Source organism: Ovis canadensis, chromosome 8, assembly GCF_042477335.2.
Source record: "Ovis canadensis isolate MfBH-ARS-UI-01 breed Bighorn chromosome 8, ARS-UI_OviCan_v2, whole genome shotgun sequence".
NCBI classification, from domain to species: Eukaryota; Metazoa; Chordata; class Mammalia; order Artiodactyla; family Bovidae; genus Ovis; species Ovis canadensis.
In genome coordinates this window covers 27751991-27767895 of record NC_091252.1, presented here as the reverse complement: position 1 = coordinate 27767895, position 15905 = coordinate 27751991, and the positions used below count along the sequence as shown (strand labels likewise).

The following is a 15905-nucleotide window of genomic DNA, read 5'->3' as shown; positions in this document are numbered from 1 at the left end:
AAGACCCTGATGCTGGGAAAGATTGAGGGCAGGAGGAGAAGGGGATGACAGAGGATGAGATGGTTGGATGGCATCACTGACTCAACAGATATGAGTTTGGGTGAACTCTGGGTTTGGTGATGGACAGGGAGGCCTGGGAGTGCTGCTGTTCATGGGGTCGCAGAGTCAGACACAATAGAGCAACTGAACTGAACTGAATAACTAAGTATAATCTTATGAGTCCTCAGAGTTCTAAAGTTAGAGGTTTCTGTGCCTTTCCTTTCCAGAATGTCCTTGAAAAGTAGCTATTCAGTAAACCTATTGAATAAGCCATCTGACTGCATTAAAGTGAACTAAAATCTCTATAGCCTACTCTTCTCCCAAGGAGTACATCAACAAGGGATGATTTATAGCCACAACATGAAGAAAATTCACAACCTTTGTCATTTTCTCCATCACATCAGATAATTAACTGGACTTATAAAAAATTTAAAACTCAGCACAGTATCTCCTGGTAAATAATGTAGTGATAACTTTTACATTCTGCCTTGACTAATTCCAAAGCCATTTTTCCTTCAAAAGTGTGGTCTTAACTGCAATTAATATACATATACATTTCATGTCTCACTCAAACTTTCCATATCCCTTTTTGGTATGCATTTAGGATCTATGTTACAGTTATGTCCCTATGTTAGAACTAATTAGGTGAAAATGTTTTGCTAAAAATATCAGGTGGGATTCATATGAAGGTCAAACAGACTCCACGTGGCCTGAAAGTTTCTGTATGGAAATTTATGGTGCATTCATAGGCTCTACTCCAACCAGTTTCCTTTGTTTTCTATTAGGACTAATCTAGACACTGGACTCTTAGCTCTATTGTAGCCAAATGACAAGGATTCCAATAAATGGGAAGGATAAAATATAAAGCTTCAAATCTTTGAACATTAAAAAAAAAAGCTTATGCTTTGAAAATAACAATTCATAGCAACTGTCATCTCCAGAAGATAAGGGAAATATTGTATCTCCATATCTCATCTATAGTGTAGTTAATATTTGATTAATAAGGATTAACTGGGAATAAGATATTTTGTTTAACTAAAGATTAAGCAGATTGTTTCATTATTTTTTTTATCTAAAATCTACCAGTTTATTTCCTCATCTCATTAACAACTGTTCAGATATAATTTGCTGTACATATAATTCTAGAAGATATTATTTCATGAACTAAATGTTTTATATCAGATTATGTTATTGCTTATTCTTCTGAATCTTAAAACTAGAAAGTAGAAAAAAAATCTGGCTAATAAAGAATGTATTGAAGCTAATGATTACTAAACACCATTTCAAGACATAAAGGCAAAATTAAACAACACACCTGATTGAAGGACGAATCACTATCAGAGCAATTGTCTGTGCAATAACTACTGCTTTTCTCCTTTTGGATTTTTTTCTGCCTCTCTTGACTTCGTATTTCGTCTTCTTCAAACTTGTTAATCATAGATTCCACCACTATCATCATGATGTTCTTCAGAGAATGAATCATCTCTTTGTATCTTTAAATTCAAAGCAATCTTTGTAAGAGAAAGACTATTAGCACAAATTAAAATATTCAACTAAATTGAACTTATTATTTTCTTCCATAAAGTCCCTCTAAGAACACAATCCTAAAGGCAAAACTCAGTTTTTCTGAAAGACAAATGACACAACAAAATTCACACAACAGGAAAATACTTAATAGGAAATCTAAAATATGTTATTTCCCAAGTTTTTCCATCTGGTTACATGAACCAAGGCAGTAAAATTAACAGAACCCAAGGCAAGATGTTCCAAAGGCAGACTCCAGTAATTAGCAACAAAGTCAACTGCTAATATCAAACTACCAAAACCCAGCCTATATTACATGACACTTTCACTCCTTTTTAAAATTTCTCTTTCTCTATTCTCTCTTCCTCTATTTTTACCTTCCCTTTACACCTGCCTATAATTTGTATCTATAGGCATCCATCACCACAACTGAGAACCAAATAGGAATTAAAATATCAGTGGATCCTTTCAAATAGAGAAACCTCTATCAGAGATGTTAGGAAAAGGATTCCTAAAATTTAGTAAAATTTTGAAATGGATAATTTCTAAGGTCCATTTTAGCTCTCTGGGTCTATCTATCTATCTATCTATTTTTTAAAAACTTGTAATAAATTTCTCTATTTATTAAGTGCAAACTCTCAAACACCCATACTAACATTGAACTAAGATGCTCCAAAACCCTACAGGCAGAATTTTAGAGCTAGATGGAAATATAAAAATAATCTAGTCTACCCTTTATTTTACAAATGAGGAATATGAGATGTGTACTACTGAAATTTCTATACTTAAAAAGGCAAAAATTAAAAGCAACAAGGCATGAAGATTTAAATAAAAATAGTGAATAAAATGGGCTTCCCTGGTGGCTCAGACATTAAAGTAAATAAAATACTAAATTTGAAATCAGAAAACTTGGACTGGAGCCCTCACTACTTTACCTGCAAGCTCTATCATTATAAATAAGCCTCTTTTTTCTTAACTATACATGAGAAAAAGAAAACAATCTAGGACTTCCCTAGTGGCACAGTGGATAGGAATCCTCTTCCCAATGCAGGACACACGGGTTCAATCACTGGTCCCAGAGGATTCCATATGCTGCGGAGCAACTAAGACCATGCCCCACAACTTTGAGCCTGCAAGCTGCAACTACTGAACCCATGTACTACTGAAGGCTGCACGTTCTAAGGCCAAGAGCCACCAACTACTGAAGCCCATGAGCCTAGAGCCTGTACTCCACAACAACAGAAGCAACCTCAATGGGAAGCCTGCACACTGCAACAAAGAGTAGCCCCTACTCACCACAACTAACCCCTACTCACCACCACAACACCCAGGCGCAGCAACAAAGACTCAGTGCAACCAAAAAATAAAAATAAAAAAATAAAATCTAGGCGCACTCTTCTATTTACTAGATGGGATGCTGTCCAATTCATGAATCACTGAATAAAGGCACTTAGGGCTTTAAATTAAAAAAAAACACACACACACACAATCAAAGCTGATCTAGTTCACATGGTCATAGCAAGAAATAAATAAGAGTATATATCTGAAAGTTCTTTGTAAATATAAAGCATGATAAAACATATGTCCATTGCTATCATTACAATAATGGAAATACATTAGAAAATAAACACAGAAACTTCCTTTTCTTTATATCCTGGTTAGTGGGTCATTTTAACTACATAAATCTAAGAAAGGATAGGTAAGGTACTCTCCCATAGAAGTAATAAAATCATGCTGAGGGATTTGGATAAAAATAGTAGACTGAGATTTTAAAGTTTAAAGAAATTTTAAAATATATTTTAAGTTATATATTATATATATTATACAGCATCAAATACATGATTTCTATATGTAACTTATACATTATATATTTAATAATGTTATTTAATAATGCATAATTTACATATTATATAACTATAAATAGAAATATACATATAGCTATACATGTGTATATTTTTAAAGTCTCAGAAATTATGAGAAAATACAAAAATACTGTAAGAAAATAAGAATAGATTAGGAACAATACAGAGGGAAAACACTACAGAAAAGAACTATAGAAATGAGAAGCAGCCCAGGGAAAATTCAAGTTCAAAAGTTTATAAAGAGCAAGAAGGATAACACAACACTGTTAAGTAAGCCAGAAAGAAAAACACCAATACAGTATACTAACACATATATATGGAATTTAGGAAGATGGCAATAACGACCCTGTATGCAAGACAGGGAAAGAGACACAGATGTGTATAACGGACCTTTGGACTCGGAGAGGGAGAGGGTGGGATGATTTGGGAGAATGACATTCTAACATGTATACTATCATGTAAGAATTGAATCGCCAGTCTATGTCTGACGCAGGATGCAGCATGCTTGGGGCTGGTGCATGGGGATGACCCAGAGAGATGTTATGGGGAGGGAGGTGGGAGGGGGGTTCATGTTTGGGAACGCATGTAAGAATTAAAGATATTAAAAAAATAATAATAAAAATTTAAAAAAAATCAACCATAATCCAATATAAAGTAATTTTTTAAAAAAGGCAAGAAGAAATTGAATTCTAAGACACTCTTTAGACTAGCTGCTGAAGTACATATAGGAACTAAGTTAGGAGGCCCCAGCTTCCTCCTTAACACATTCCAAGCACCAAGAAACAGGGAAGTATAACAATGTCCTGGTAGCAATCAAAAGCTATCCACCACAGCTGTGCTCCCTTTCCACAGTAACTGGACTGTACAGCTGGGCACAGGAGTGAACTACACTCCCCAGACGCCATTCCAGTTAGGCATAGCCATGTGAACATATAAACTCCTGTCCCCTTAAATCTTACAATAGAGTGGGACTTCCCGGGTGGCACAGTTGATAAGGTCTGCTTGCTAATGCAGGGAACATGGGTTCGATCCCTGGTTCAGGAAGATGCCACAGAGCAACTAAGCCTGTGTGCCACAACTCCTCAGCCTGTGCTGTAGAGTCCACGAGCAGCACCTACTGAGCCCACGTGCTGCAACTACTGAAGTCTATTTGCAACAAGAGAAGGCACTGCAAGGAGAAGCCCATGCACCACAACAAAGAGCAGCCCTGGCGTCCTGCAGCTAGAGAAAGCTTGAGTGCAGCGAAGATCCAATGCAGTCAAAAATAAACTAAACTGTTTTTTAAAAAAGCCTACAACATATTGACTTAATAAAGGAGAATAAAAGTAAATCTCAATAACTTACAGGGTAAGGGTAATTAAAATCCATAAAGTTTCATTTTAGACATATTTTCTCCAAAAAATATAAATCACTAAAATACAGAATTCTTCTGCAAGACGTATCAGCAAACTAGCTAAAGGAAGATAGAAAGAAAAAAAAAAAAAAACTAGAGAGTAAGACCCTCAATATCAACAGCTAAACAAACTGGAACTCAATAGCAACTGTAGGTTTGGAAAAAGCCTAGGACAGAATATGGACACCACTGAGAAGATTCCCATGTAAAACTCTGCTTTTAGCATTAAAAAGTTTCCAGTTTTTGACTAAGAGTTTTAGTCCTCCTTTTAGAATATTTAATGATATTGCCATAAATAGACTATTAGAAATTATAAAAAAGAGAGTTTCCCTTACCTGTGGTTTCACTTTCCATAGTTTCAGTTATTAAATGGAAAATGCCAGAAATAAACAGTAAGTTTTAAATTGTGTGCAGTTCTGAATAGGTGATGAAACCTCTCAGTCCTGCCCAGCATGTGAACCATCCCTTTATCCAGCCCTGCCTGGTAGTCACTTAGTACCCATTTAGCCTATCAGATCGACTGGTCAAGTCATCATTATTTTACTTAAAGCTGAGTGGAAGAGTGGCATGATCTGACTCATTGGTTTAAAGAATCATTCTGGCTGGTAAGAGAAAAAGAGACTGCAGGAGACATGGGTTAAGGGTGCTTTCAGGGAGCCCTGTTGAGGGAAAAACTACTTTAAAATATTATTGTAGGCATACTCACTCTTTAGATTCCTGAGTTCTTTTAGTAACATGCTGTACAACTGTGTCATAGCCAAATTCCTCACCCTGATTCTGATCAGATGTCCATTTTTCCATTTCTTCTTCAATCATAGACCCCAAAGTGTTGCATATATACTGTCTAAGGTACTTCACAAATTCATAGCTGAAACAAATATTTGAAAAATAAATGCAGTAAATATCATGAATTCATCTATCAACCATACCCAGAAAAAATGTTAGCACAGAAAAGATCTATAACATAATGAGATTTCTTACCGTACTCTAGGATTAAATTAGTTATTCATCCCAAATCATTCAGCTAATCTAAAATTTTGTTGTTTGGTTGGGTTTTTTTTCTGAGAAAACTGGCAAATTCACATTTAAAAATGACAATGGTGGATAGCAAACTTCAGGACCAACACAAACTTTAATGGGTTAGGACCTTTCCATACTTTGTTATGGTTTGCATGTGATGCTTAAGCATAGGGAAAGCAGTTGTTAGACTTTTATAATTGTTCAAGTTGATGAAGAAAACCAGATTAGAATAACAGTAATTATAAAAGAATTAAATAGGAAAAGGTTAAGCTCCAATCATAAGTTTTTTGCATATTTGGAAACTGTGTACATTTTGAACTGCCCTAAATTTCACCTAATCAGCTTTTGCCTATGTTCACAAAAAGAAGCATCTCAGAAAATCCAACACATTGGACATTTTCCTTCATACTTTTAGGGTGATGCCACCATGAAAATCCATTTGCTAACTCACAACAATATAGCAAACATCAGAGGGCAAGAGTTCCAAAAGTGGGTAATTATTTTATGAAACACATTTAGTAAAAGTAAAGAGCAATGGTTATAATTAATATCATGATTGTAAATGGTTTAAAAAGTTTTTTTGGTCTCTTAAATGACAAAGGTAATTTAGAACAGGTCATTTTTGTAAATACCACTATGTTCAAGACTTGTAGTTTGTATATATACCTGTACAAAGAGCCTTGCATATAATATATAGCATAGAAGCTCAAGGAGGGCCTGAATAATTTTCTTCAACATAAGCCCATCATAGTATCCAGCATACAGTCTTCAGTTTAATATTTATGAAGAGATTGTATGTCTGCTAAGAAACAGCCATCTTACCCAGGTAGCCAAGGGATCTCATTTTCAATTTTAACTGCTTTTGACTGAGATTTCCTGCCCTGCCCATTTCCCCTGAGCTCTGAACAATCTGCTGCTTCCCTGGAATCTCTATGTCTGCTTCAGAAATGTAAGTGGCAGCCCTGCCATAGACAGTGCAGGCCCCAAACGACAAGTAGAGATATTTATTATGAAACATGTAGTATTACAGAAAAAGTACAAGCTCAGAGTCAAAACAGCCTGAATACCAGCTCCAGCTGGTAAACTCTAGCTGGAGTGGCCTGGAACAAATCTGTTTTCTCATTTGAAATTTGGAAACAATGTCTACTTCATCCCTAGACAAGAAACCAAATTTAAAAAGATATTCTTCACTCCCATAGCTTCAATTTCAGATTCAACACAAACAAGTGATTTCTTCAGCTCTTCCTTCAGCCAAAATGTCTCCCCAGAACAAAGGCACACCTGTTATTATATAGGCACACCCCACTTTATTGCACCTTATTGCACTTCACAGATATTTGAGTTTTCCACAGACTGAAGATCTGTGGCAACCCTGTGTCACAGCAAGTCTATCAGCACCAAGAACATTTACTCACTTTGTGTCTCTGTCACATTTTGGTAATTCTCACAGTATTTCAAACTTTTTCATTATTATTATATTTGTTATGGCAATCTGTCAACAGTAACCTTTGATTTTACTACTGCTGCTGCTGCTGCTACGTCGCTTCAGTCGTGTCCGACTCTGTGCGACCCCATAGATGGCAGCCCACCAGGCTCCCCAGTCCCTGGGATTCTCCAGGCAAGAACACTGGAGTGGGTTGCCATTTCCTTCTCCAATGCACAAAAGTGAAAAGTGAAAGTGAAGTTGCTCAGTCGTGTCCGACTCTTAGCGACCCTATGGACCGCAGCCCACCAAGCTGCCCTGTCCATGGGATTTTCCAGGCAAGAGTACTGGAGTGGGGTGCCATTGCCTTCTCCAGCTATAATTTGCTAAAGGCTCAGATGACAGTACTTATAACAATAACATATTTTTAAATTAAGGTATGTGCTTTTTTTTTTACACAACTCTACTGCACAGTTAATAGGCTACAGTGTGGTGTAAACATAACCTTTATATAAAAAAAGGAAACACCCCCAAAAATCAATGACTTGCTTTACTATAATACTTGCTTCATTTCAGTGGTCTGGAACCAAACATACAATATCTCTGAGGTAAACCAGTATATTAACTACCTATTGGACAAGGCTACTTTGTTTTATCCCCATATCAATCAGCACAACCTGTACCAAATCTTTCACCCTATCTACTGGCTGCAAGCCATGTCCTCCTCTGACATATCTTTGTTAATAGTACCATCCTTCAATCGGATATCTGTGTATAGCCTCAAACAATTTTCTCCATTACATCTCAGATCTAACTAGTTAGCAAATGCTATAATTATGTAAATTCTTCTTCTATAACTTTCCTTTCCCACTGCCACCAGATTAATGTGCATAATTTTGTAACTGTAGCTAAACAAATACAACAGCCCTCATAAGTCATCCTGTAAATGAGTGGTTCTTGAAATATAACATGAATAAGAATCACCAGAAGGGCTTATTAAAACACAAATTGTTGGGCCTCACTCTCAGAGCCTCAATTCAGGTACACTGTGGGCACAGGTATTCACATTTCTAACAAGTTCCCAGGTGATTCTGATGCAGATGCCTAAGCTGCTGGTCCTAGGACCCATATTTGAGAATCACTGATCTAGACAGATTCTGTACTCAGATGACTTTTAAACTAGTCTAAATTTCTTGGAGCTTCGATCAGCAAATTCCTACAATGTTGTGTTGTTTCTGGTGTACCTGCTGCACACTCAGTCACTTAAATTGTGTCTGACTCATTGTGACCCCATGGACTGTAGCCTGCCAGGTTCCTCTGTTCATGCGATTCTCCAGGCAAGAATACTGGAGTGGGTTGCCATGCCCTTCTCCAGGGGATCTTCCCAACCCAGGGATCAAACCCATGTCTCTTATATCTCCTGCAACGGTAGGCAGGTTCTTTACCACTAGTGCCACCTGGGAACTCACCCCTTTAGTACAGTGAAGTGAATTTCTGACATTTCAAATTTTTATTTCAAAATATATACAACTGTATTATTATAAGGAAAAAAATATATAAAACATCCAGTACAAGTTTGTTCCAGGAAATCATCCTCTTAGCTACTATAAACAGAATTTTTTTGATCAGATTAGAAAAAATATCAGTAATGATTTATCTGAAAAAGATAACTTATTAACTTATGTATTATAATACTGATATGTGGAAGTCTTAAAATAGATTATATTCCAGGATTTATAGGATTATAGGATTTATTATATGATAAACAACTTCATATATTAGTATATAAAAGATTATATACTGAAAAAAAGAATGAATATTTGACACTACCTACAACCTTTTAGGTCAAAGAATAAGCCTCTGAATCATGAGGTGAGTGCTCAGTCACTCAGTCATATCCAACTCTTTGCAACACCTTAAACTGTAGCCCACCAGTCTCCTCTGTCAGTGGGATTTTTCAGGCAAGAATACTGGAGTGGGCTGCCATTTTCTCCTCCAGGAGATATTCCGAACCCAGGGATCAAACTCCTGCAACTCCTTCATTGGCAAGCTGATTCTTTAACACTGGACTACCTGGGCTTGGCCTGAATCATAATGAACAGTTATTTAATGCATAATTAATTATTGAAGCACACACATAATTCTTAGCGATTTCCTATGCAGGGATAACACTCTACATAATGAATGTTTTCCTGAAGTAACCACTTAAACACACTAGAGTTCACTAATTTAGAAAATCATTGGTAGATTCTTCTGTAAAACCAAAAATAAAGCCAATTCAATAAATATTGTATTCCTTCTCTATCACACTAAAAATATGCCAGATTAGAGGGCCACAAAGATGAACACCTATATTAAAGACTGCTACAATCATGAGGGCTGCCAAGTATTTTATAGAGAGCTAACTAGTGAGCAATTCTCATTGAAATGCAAGTAAGTAAGCTCTAACTCACGCTTCCCAGGTGGCACTAAGGGTAAAGAATCCGCTTGCCAATGCAGGAGACATAAGAGATGTGGGTTTGTTCCCTGGGTTGGAAAGATCCCCTGTAGAAGGGCATGGAAACCGGCTCAAGTATTCTTGCATAGAGAATCCCATGGACATTGGAGCCTGGTGGGCTATAGCCCAGAGGGTCACAAAGAGCTGGACACAGCTAAAGCAACTTAGCATCCATGCATGCTCTAACTCTGAGGTTCTCAACACTGCTGTATATTAGAATCACCTAGAGAGCTTTTAAAGAGATAGGAATACCAGACCACCTGGCCTGCCCCCTGAGAAATCTGTATGCAGGTCAGGAAGCAACAGTTCGAACTGGACATGGAACAACAGACTGGTTCCAAATCGGGAAAGGAGTACGTCAAGACTGTATATTATCACCCTGCTTATTTAACTTATATGCAGAGTACATCATGAGAAATGCTGGGCTGGAAGAAACACAAACTGGAATCAAGATTGCCGGGAGAAATATCAATAACCTCAGATATGCAGATGATACCACCCTTGTGGTAGAAAGTGAGGAAGAACTAAAGAGCCTCTTAATGAAAGTGAAAGAGGAGAGTGAACCATTGGCTTAAAGCTCAACATTCAGAAATCTAAGATCATGGCATCTGGTCCCATCACTTCACAACAAATAGATGGGGAAGCAATGGAAACAGTGACCGACTTTATTTTCTTGGGCTCCAAAATCACTGCAGATGGTGACTGCAGCCAGGAAATTAAGACACTTGCTCCTTGGAAGAAAAGTTATGACCAACCTAGACAGCATATTAAAAAGCAAAGACATTACTTTGCCAACTAAGGTCCATCTAGTCAAAGATATGGTTTTTACAGTAGTCAGGTATGGATGTGAGATTTGGACTATAAAGAAAGCTGAGCACTGAAGAATTGATGCTTTTGAACCGTGGTTTTGGAGAAGACTCTTGAGAGTCCCTTGGACTGCAAGGAGATCCAACCAGTCCATCCAAAGGAAATCAGTCCTGAATATTCATTGGAAGGACTGATGCTGAAGCTGAAACTCCAATACTTTGACCACCTGATCTGAAGAACTGACTCATTTGAAGACCCTGATGCTGGGAAAGACTGAAGTGGGAAGAAAGGGAGGACAGAGGATGAGATTGTTGGATGGCATCTCTGACTCAATGGACATGAGTTTTAGTAAACTCTAGGAGTTGGTGATGGACAGGGAGGCCTGGTGTGCTGCAGTTCAGGGGGTCACAAAGAGTCGGACACAACTGAGCGACTGAACTGAACTGAGAAAGCTTTTATGAAAAATACCTAGGCCAGGCCTCTACCACTCCCCATCTACCAAACTCCTGGGAAATTGTGATACATTTATGGTTAAGGTTCATCATCAGTATTTTTTTAAATGAACTCCAATCAATCCTACTCTAGTCAAGATTGAAAACCAGGGATTTTTTCTTTTTTAATAGGGGGTAAATCTGAGTATAAAAATTTATACAATGCATACACACATAATCAAAGCAATGTCTTCTTCCCTACAGTTCTCTTCTCCTCAAGGCTCAAATCCTAGCTGCTAGTTTCAAAGAAAAGAAAGGAAGTCTGGATCTTTTATAGAACATGTACAGTTTTGAGTAAAAAAGTTTTTTAAAGGCTATGGAAAGCATAGATTAGGGCAGCTGCATGTGGAGCAAATCCTCAGTAAGGCTGGTCTGCCTATACAATGACTTCTCAAATGACTGCATTTTCCCCTTGTCACTTTATTATACTACCTGATATTCTATCATTCATGGACTCAATTCTCTTAACAGTCATCATCTTACAAAAATGCCAATAGCCTAGAGATACTGGTTTCCCCTGTTAATCTATTTATCAAGATTATTTTTCTTGCTAATACATCAAGACAACATCAGGCAGATTTAAAGAACTAATGTTCTGATAGTGGAGATGGGATGACATAATTCTGATACATAATATGAAACACTTTGGATGGCAATATATACATAAGTGACTCGAGGACATTTAAAGTTCAAGGAGAGTTTGTCAGTGAGTAGAAAGATAAATCAAGATATGAGTACCTGGACTGACAGGATCTCATCAAACTCTAAGACTGTAAAATGCTATGTAAACACCAAACACAAGCATCTCCTCCTCTTTGCTTCTTCATAAGGACTTCCTTCCTCCTAAGACAAAGATTTTAAGCTAGTGCAGCTAACACATGAATTTTGCTATCTGTACTTTTAAGACTATAAATGACTCAAACTATTTTTAGAATTGTAAATTGTACTTTTAAGACTACAAACTTGCTATAATTTGATTGTGTCTGGGTTTTTCCAGGTTGGTCACAAGTAAATCAAATAGTAAACCTTAATGATGCAAGCTAATCAGCAGGCATTTAATCTATCTAATAAACTGCTGAAGACGAGTTGACATTATTACAATAGTAATTGCACTGCTGAGAAGAACCATCATGATTCCATTTTAACTTGAAAGGCATTTAAAAACTGACACAGCTAAAGCAATACTTATAGGCAAATGTGTAGCCTTAAATACTTACATTAAAAAAGAAGAAGAAGAAAAGCTGCTGTAAATAAAGGAGCTAAATAAACATCATCACAAATTTTAAAGTTTCCCAGGAAGGGAAAAAAGAGCAGAAATGTTATAACGTATAACATAAATACATAATAGAAAGGAAAATCAAAGCTAACAGCTAGTTCTTTGAAAAGACTAATAAAGTTGATAAACCTCTAGCAAAACAGATGAAGAACAAAGGAGGAAAGACACAAATTTTTAAAAAAGAATAAAAAATATTATGTTTCAAAAAAGTAATAGGATATTAAGGGCTTCTCCTGGTGGCTCAATGGTAAAGAATTCACCTGCAATGCAGGAGACATGGGTTCCATCCCTGGTTGGGAAGATCCCTTGGAAAAGGAAATGGCCACCCACTCCAATATTCTTGCCTAGGAAATCCCACAGACACAGGAGCCTGGTGGGCTACAGTACATGGGGTTGCAGAAGAGTCAGACATGGCTTAGTAACTAAACAACAACAACATTAGAATATTAACAAAAACTTTTATACAGATAAGTTTGAAAATCTAGATTAAATAGATAAATTCCCAGGATATGATCCTAACAAAAACTCAATAATTTAAAAATATTTTAAAGAAGTATTTGTGTGTGAACTAAAAAACAGAAATTAAACCCCAAATTTAATGCTTGATGTGGCTCTGTTTGAGGCAAATCAGTATTACATGATTACATTAATGACCAAATCTGAATTTGAGAGAGTTGCAATTTTCTTATATTTTTCTGTTTAAGTAATGAATCAATAGCTAACCAATAAAAGATGGTCTCTGGTATCTCCCAAAGAGGGCAATGGCAACTCACTCCAGTACTCTCGCCTGGAAAATACCAGGGAAGGGGGAGCATAGTGGGCTGCCGTCTATGGGGTCGCACACAGTCGGACACGATTGAAGCGACTTAGCAGCAGCAGCAGCTGGTATATCCAAAATAAAGAATATTATCATGCAATATCAACTATCAGTAGTAGATTTAATGAAGAAATAAAAAATCATGGAAATACAAAAGAAACCATATGTATAACGAGAAATACTAATTAACAAAAAACCTCTCCCACACTTCTTAAAACTTCCTTGAGAATCGGTAGAAAACTGTAATGTTTTCCAAAAAAACTGAAAATAAACACAAATTTTTGCACAGAATATTAAAAGGGCTCAAGGATCCCCTGATGCCCACATAAAAGCAGGTAAGAATTCCAGATAAGAATTTCAGAGCACCCAAAAGTCAGTAAAGCTAACATAACAAGAAAAATGTTAAATGCCATCCTCTTGAGAACAAATTCAATCAAAAATATAACTACTAATAATAAATTGAGGCACCTGGAGGTAAATTTTCATTGGAGAGGCTTAAATTATACATATGAATCAAATCAAAAGAAAAAATACACATCTCTAAAGAAACACACTTGTCAAGATTTATCGCAAATGATTTCTCTCTCATTAAACTTCCTACCTACTGCTTCCAACCTAGAGCACGCTGTACCTTATCGAAATCCCTTATATCCCTGACATGTATCACAGACTTCTGAGTAGGCGCCTTCTCCCTTCGTAGGCACTTTCGATATCCCGTGAGCTTCCCTGGTGGCTCAGTGGTAAATAATCCGCCTGTCAAGCAGGAGACACAGGTTCAATCCCCGGGTTGGGAAGATCCCATGGAGAAGGAAATGGCAACCAACTGCAGTAGTCTTGCCTGGGAAACCATGGACAGGAGAGCCTTGTGGGCTACACTGTATGGGCTCGCAAAGAGTAAACAAACAACAACAAAGCTATTCCACAAGAAATTAATCTCTCGTGTATTCCTGCAGTGCTCAGAAGCCAAAATCGGTGCAGCCACTGAAATATCAGATCAGCAACGAAACAAGGATCTTGTGAACTCAAAGCTTTAGAGGTTTAGTGACAGAAATCACTTGTAACAGAACTATTCTTAAGCGAACAAGAATAATTTACAACAAGAATAATTTACAATAATTTACTATGTTGCCCAGGAGAAAAAAATATATAATTAGGATATGTCGGTCACGTCATTAAAAACACAGGGGAAGCAGAAAGTTTAGAAAATAAGAATAATAAATAAATTCGGTATCTGAGTAAATAAACGAAAATGTAAACCTCCAACTTGGACGCTGTTTTGACAACTATCATATAACATTCTTTATCCAACTGCATTTAGACCTTTTCTGGATCAGCTGATTTGTTTGCTTAAAACATCAAAAGGAATTTTACTTGTGAAAATTTTCATCAGTTTCCTCCAGATGTAAGAGGATCTCCTCGGCGCACTCCAGGGAGGGAGCACCCGTGATTTTCTCCTTCACGCTCTGGAACAACTGCCTCAACATCGCCTGCAGCATCGCTTCTTCCTCACCGGAGAAGTGAGCCATTCTCTGTCAAAATCAACGTCCACACCCGTTACCGAGGGTCCAAGCGAACGCCGCGCCCCGCGCCCCGCGCACGCGCGTTCCCACCCAGCAGCCGGCGTACAGCGCCGTTTCCCGGGAGACCGCGGCCAGCGCTCAGGGGCGGGCCCTCGGCTGCCGGCGTGTCGTTCAGGAAAGCAACTTACCTTGCGTTGGGGAAGCAAGAATCTTTGAAGTCTCACCTTTGGCACTCGTCGCTTTTTTACCAACAGAATTCAAGCTGCCCCGATTAACGGCAAAAAAGAGATTCCAAAGTCTCTGCCGGTGGGCCTGACGGCGGGACGTCAGCGCTACGCGTGACGTCAGCGCGTTGACGTGACAAATCCCTACGTGGGAGTGAGTGTGGCTTGACACCCTGCCCGGTCACTTACAGAAGTTTTAGGTGCGCTACTTGAAAAGGTTGTAGGTGGGAGGGAAAAGAGAGTGCGAAGAGAAAGGGGTCAATAAAAGAAAGTTATTGAAGTGAAACTGAAAGCAGCTTGAAAAGTTTTAATCGAGTGACTGGTATTGAAGTGTTACAATGCTTTCTCCTTCAAACAGCTAACATCCGCTGACTCCTTACCAATCATCTTGCTAGGAACTATGGAGAAAAGGACACTTTAACAGTCTAAAAGACAAGGAGTCAGCGATTGCAAAACAGTGTAATTAAGTGTTATGCTAGAGAAATGCACCAGGTAGGTGCTGGAAAAAATCCCAAATCACCTATTAACCCAAAGGAGGAGTCAAGGAAGAAACTAAAGAGAACATAAACTGGACGTGCAGAGGGTAGGGGCCTGAGAAAGTGTAGCATATTCCAGTACTTGAATTTGTAGAATTAGAAAGAGGAGGTGAGAAGTCTGTAAAAGTAAAAGGGCCACATAAGAAAGGGTCATATTTGGCACTTTCAAGGGATTAGAGATCCAACCAGTCCATCCTAAAGGAAATCAGTTCTGTATAGACAATGGAAGGGCTGATGCTGACGCTGAAGCTCCAATAGTTGGGCCACCTGATGCGAAGAACTGACTCATTGGGAATGAGCGGGATCCTGGGAAAGATTGAAGGCAGAAGGGGAAGGAGACGACAGAGGATAGGATGGTTGGGTGGCATCACCGACTCGATGGACATGAGTTTGAGTAGGCTCTGGGAGTTGGTGATGGACAGGGAGGTCTGGCATACTGCAGTCCATGCGGTCGCAAGGAGTCAGACTCAACTGAG

At 38.0% G+C, this 15905-nt stretch overlaps 1 protein-coding gene across 3 annotated transcripts in view; it reads right to left on the bottom strand.

The window, feature by feature from the left end:
• TBC1D32 (TBC1 domain family member 32) overlaps positions 1 to 14768 on the bottom strand; it is a 193552-nt gene extending 178784 nt beyond the window's left edge. For all 3 annotated transcript variants that reach the window (XR_011258768.1, XM_069599058.1, XM_069599056.1), the window contains exons 1-3: positions 14521 to 14768; positions 5525 to 5686; positions 1355 to 1532 (exon numbers count right to left, since the gene is read on the bottom strand). Coding sequence is in view for 2 of the 3 variants with exons in the window: in XM_069599058.1 (XP_069455159.1) it covers positions 1355 to 1532; positions 5525 to 5686; positions 14521 to 14675 (495 nt within the window). In the remaining variant the exon portion in view is untranslated. The remainder of the gene's footprint in view (positions 1 to 1354; positions 1533 to 5524; positions 5687 to 14520) is intronic.
• Positions 14769 to 15905: the final 1137 nt, after the last annotated feature.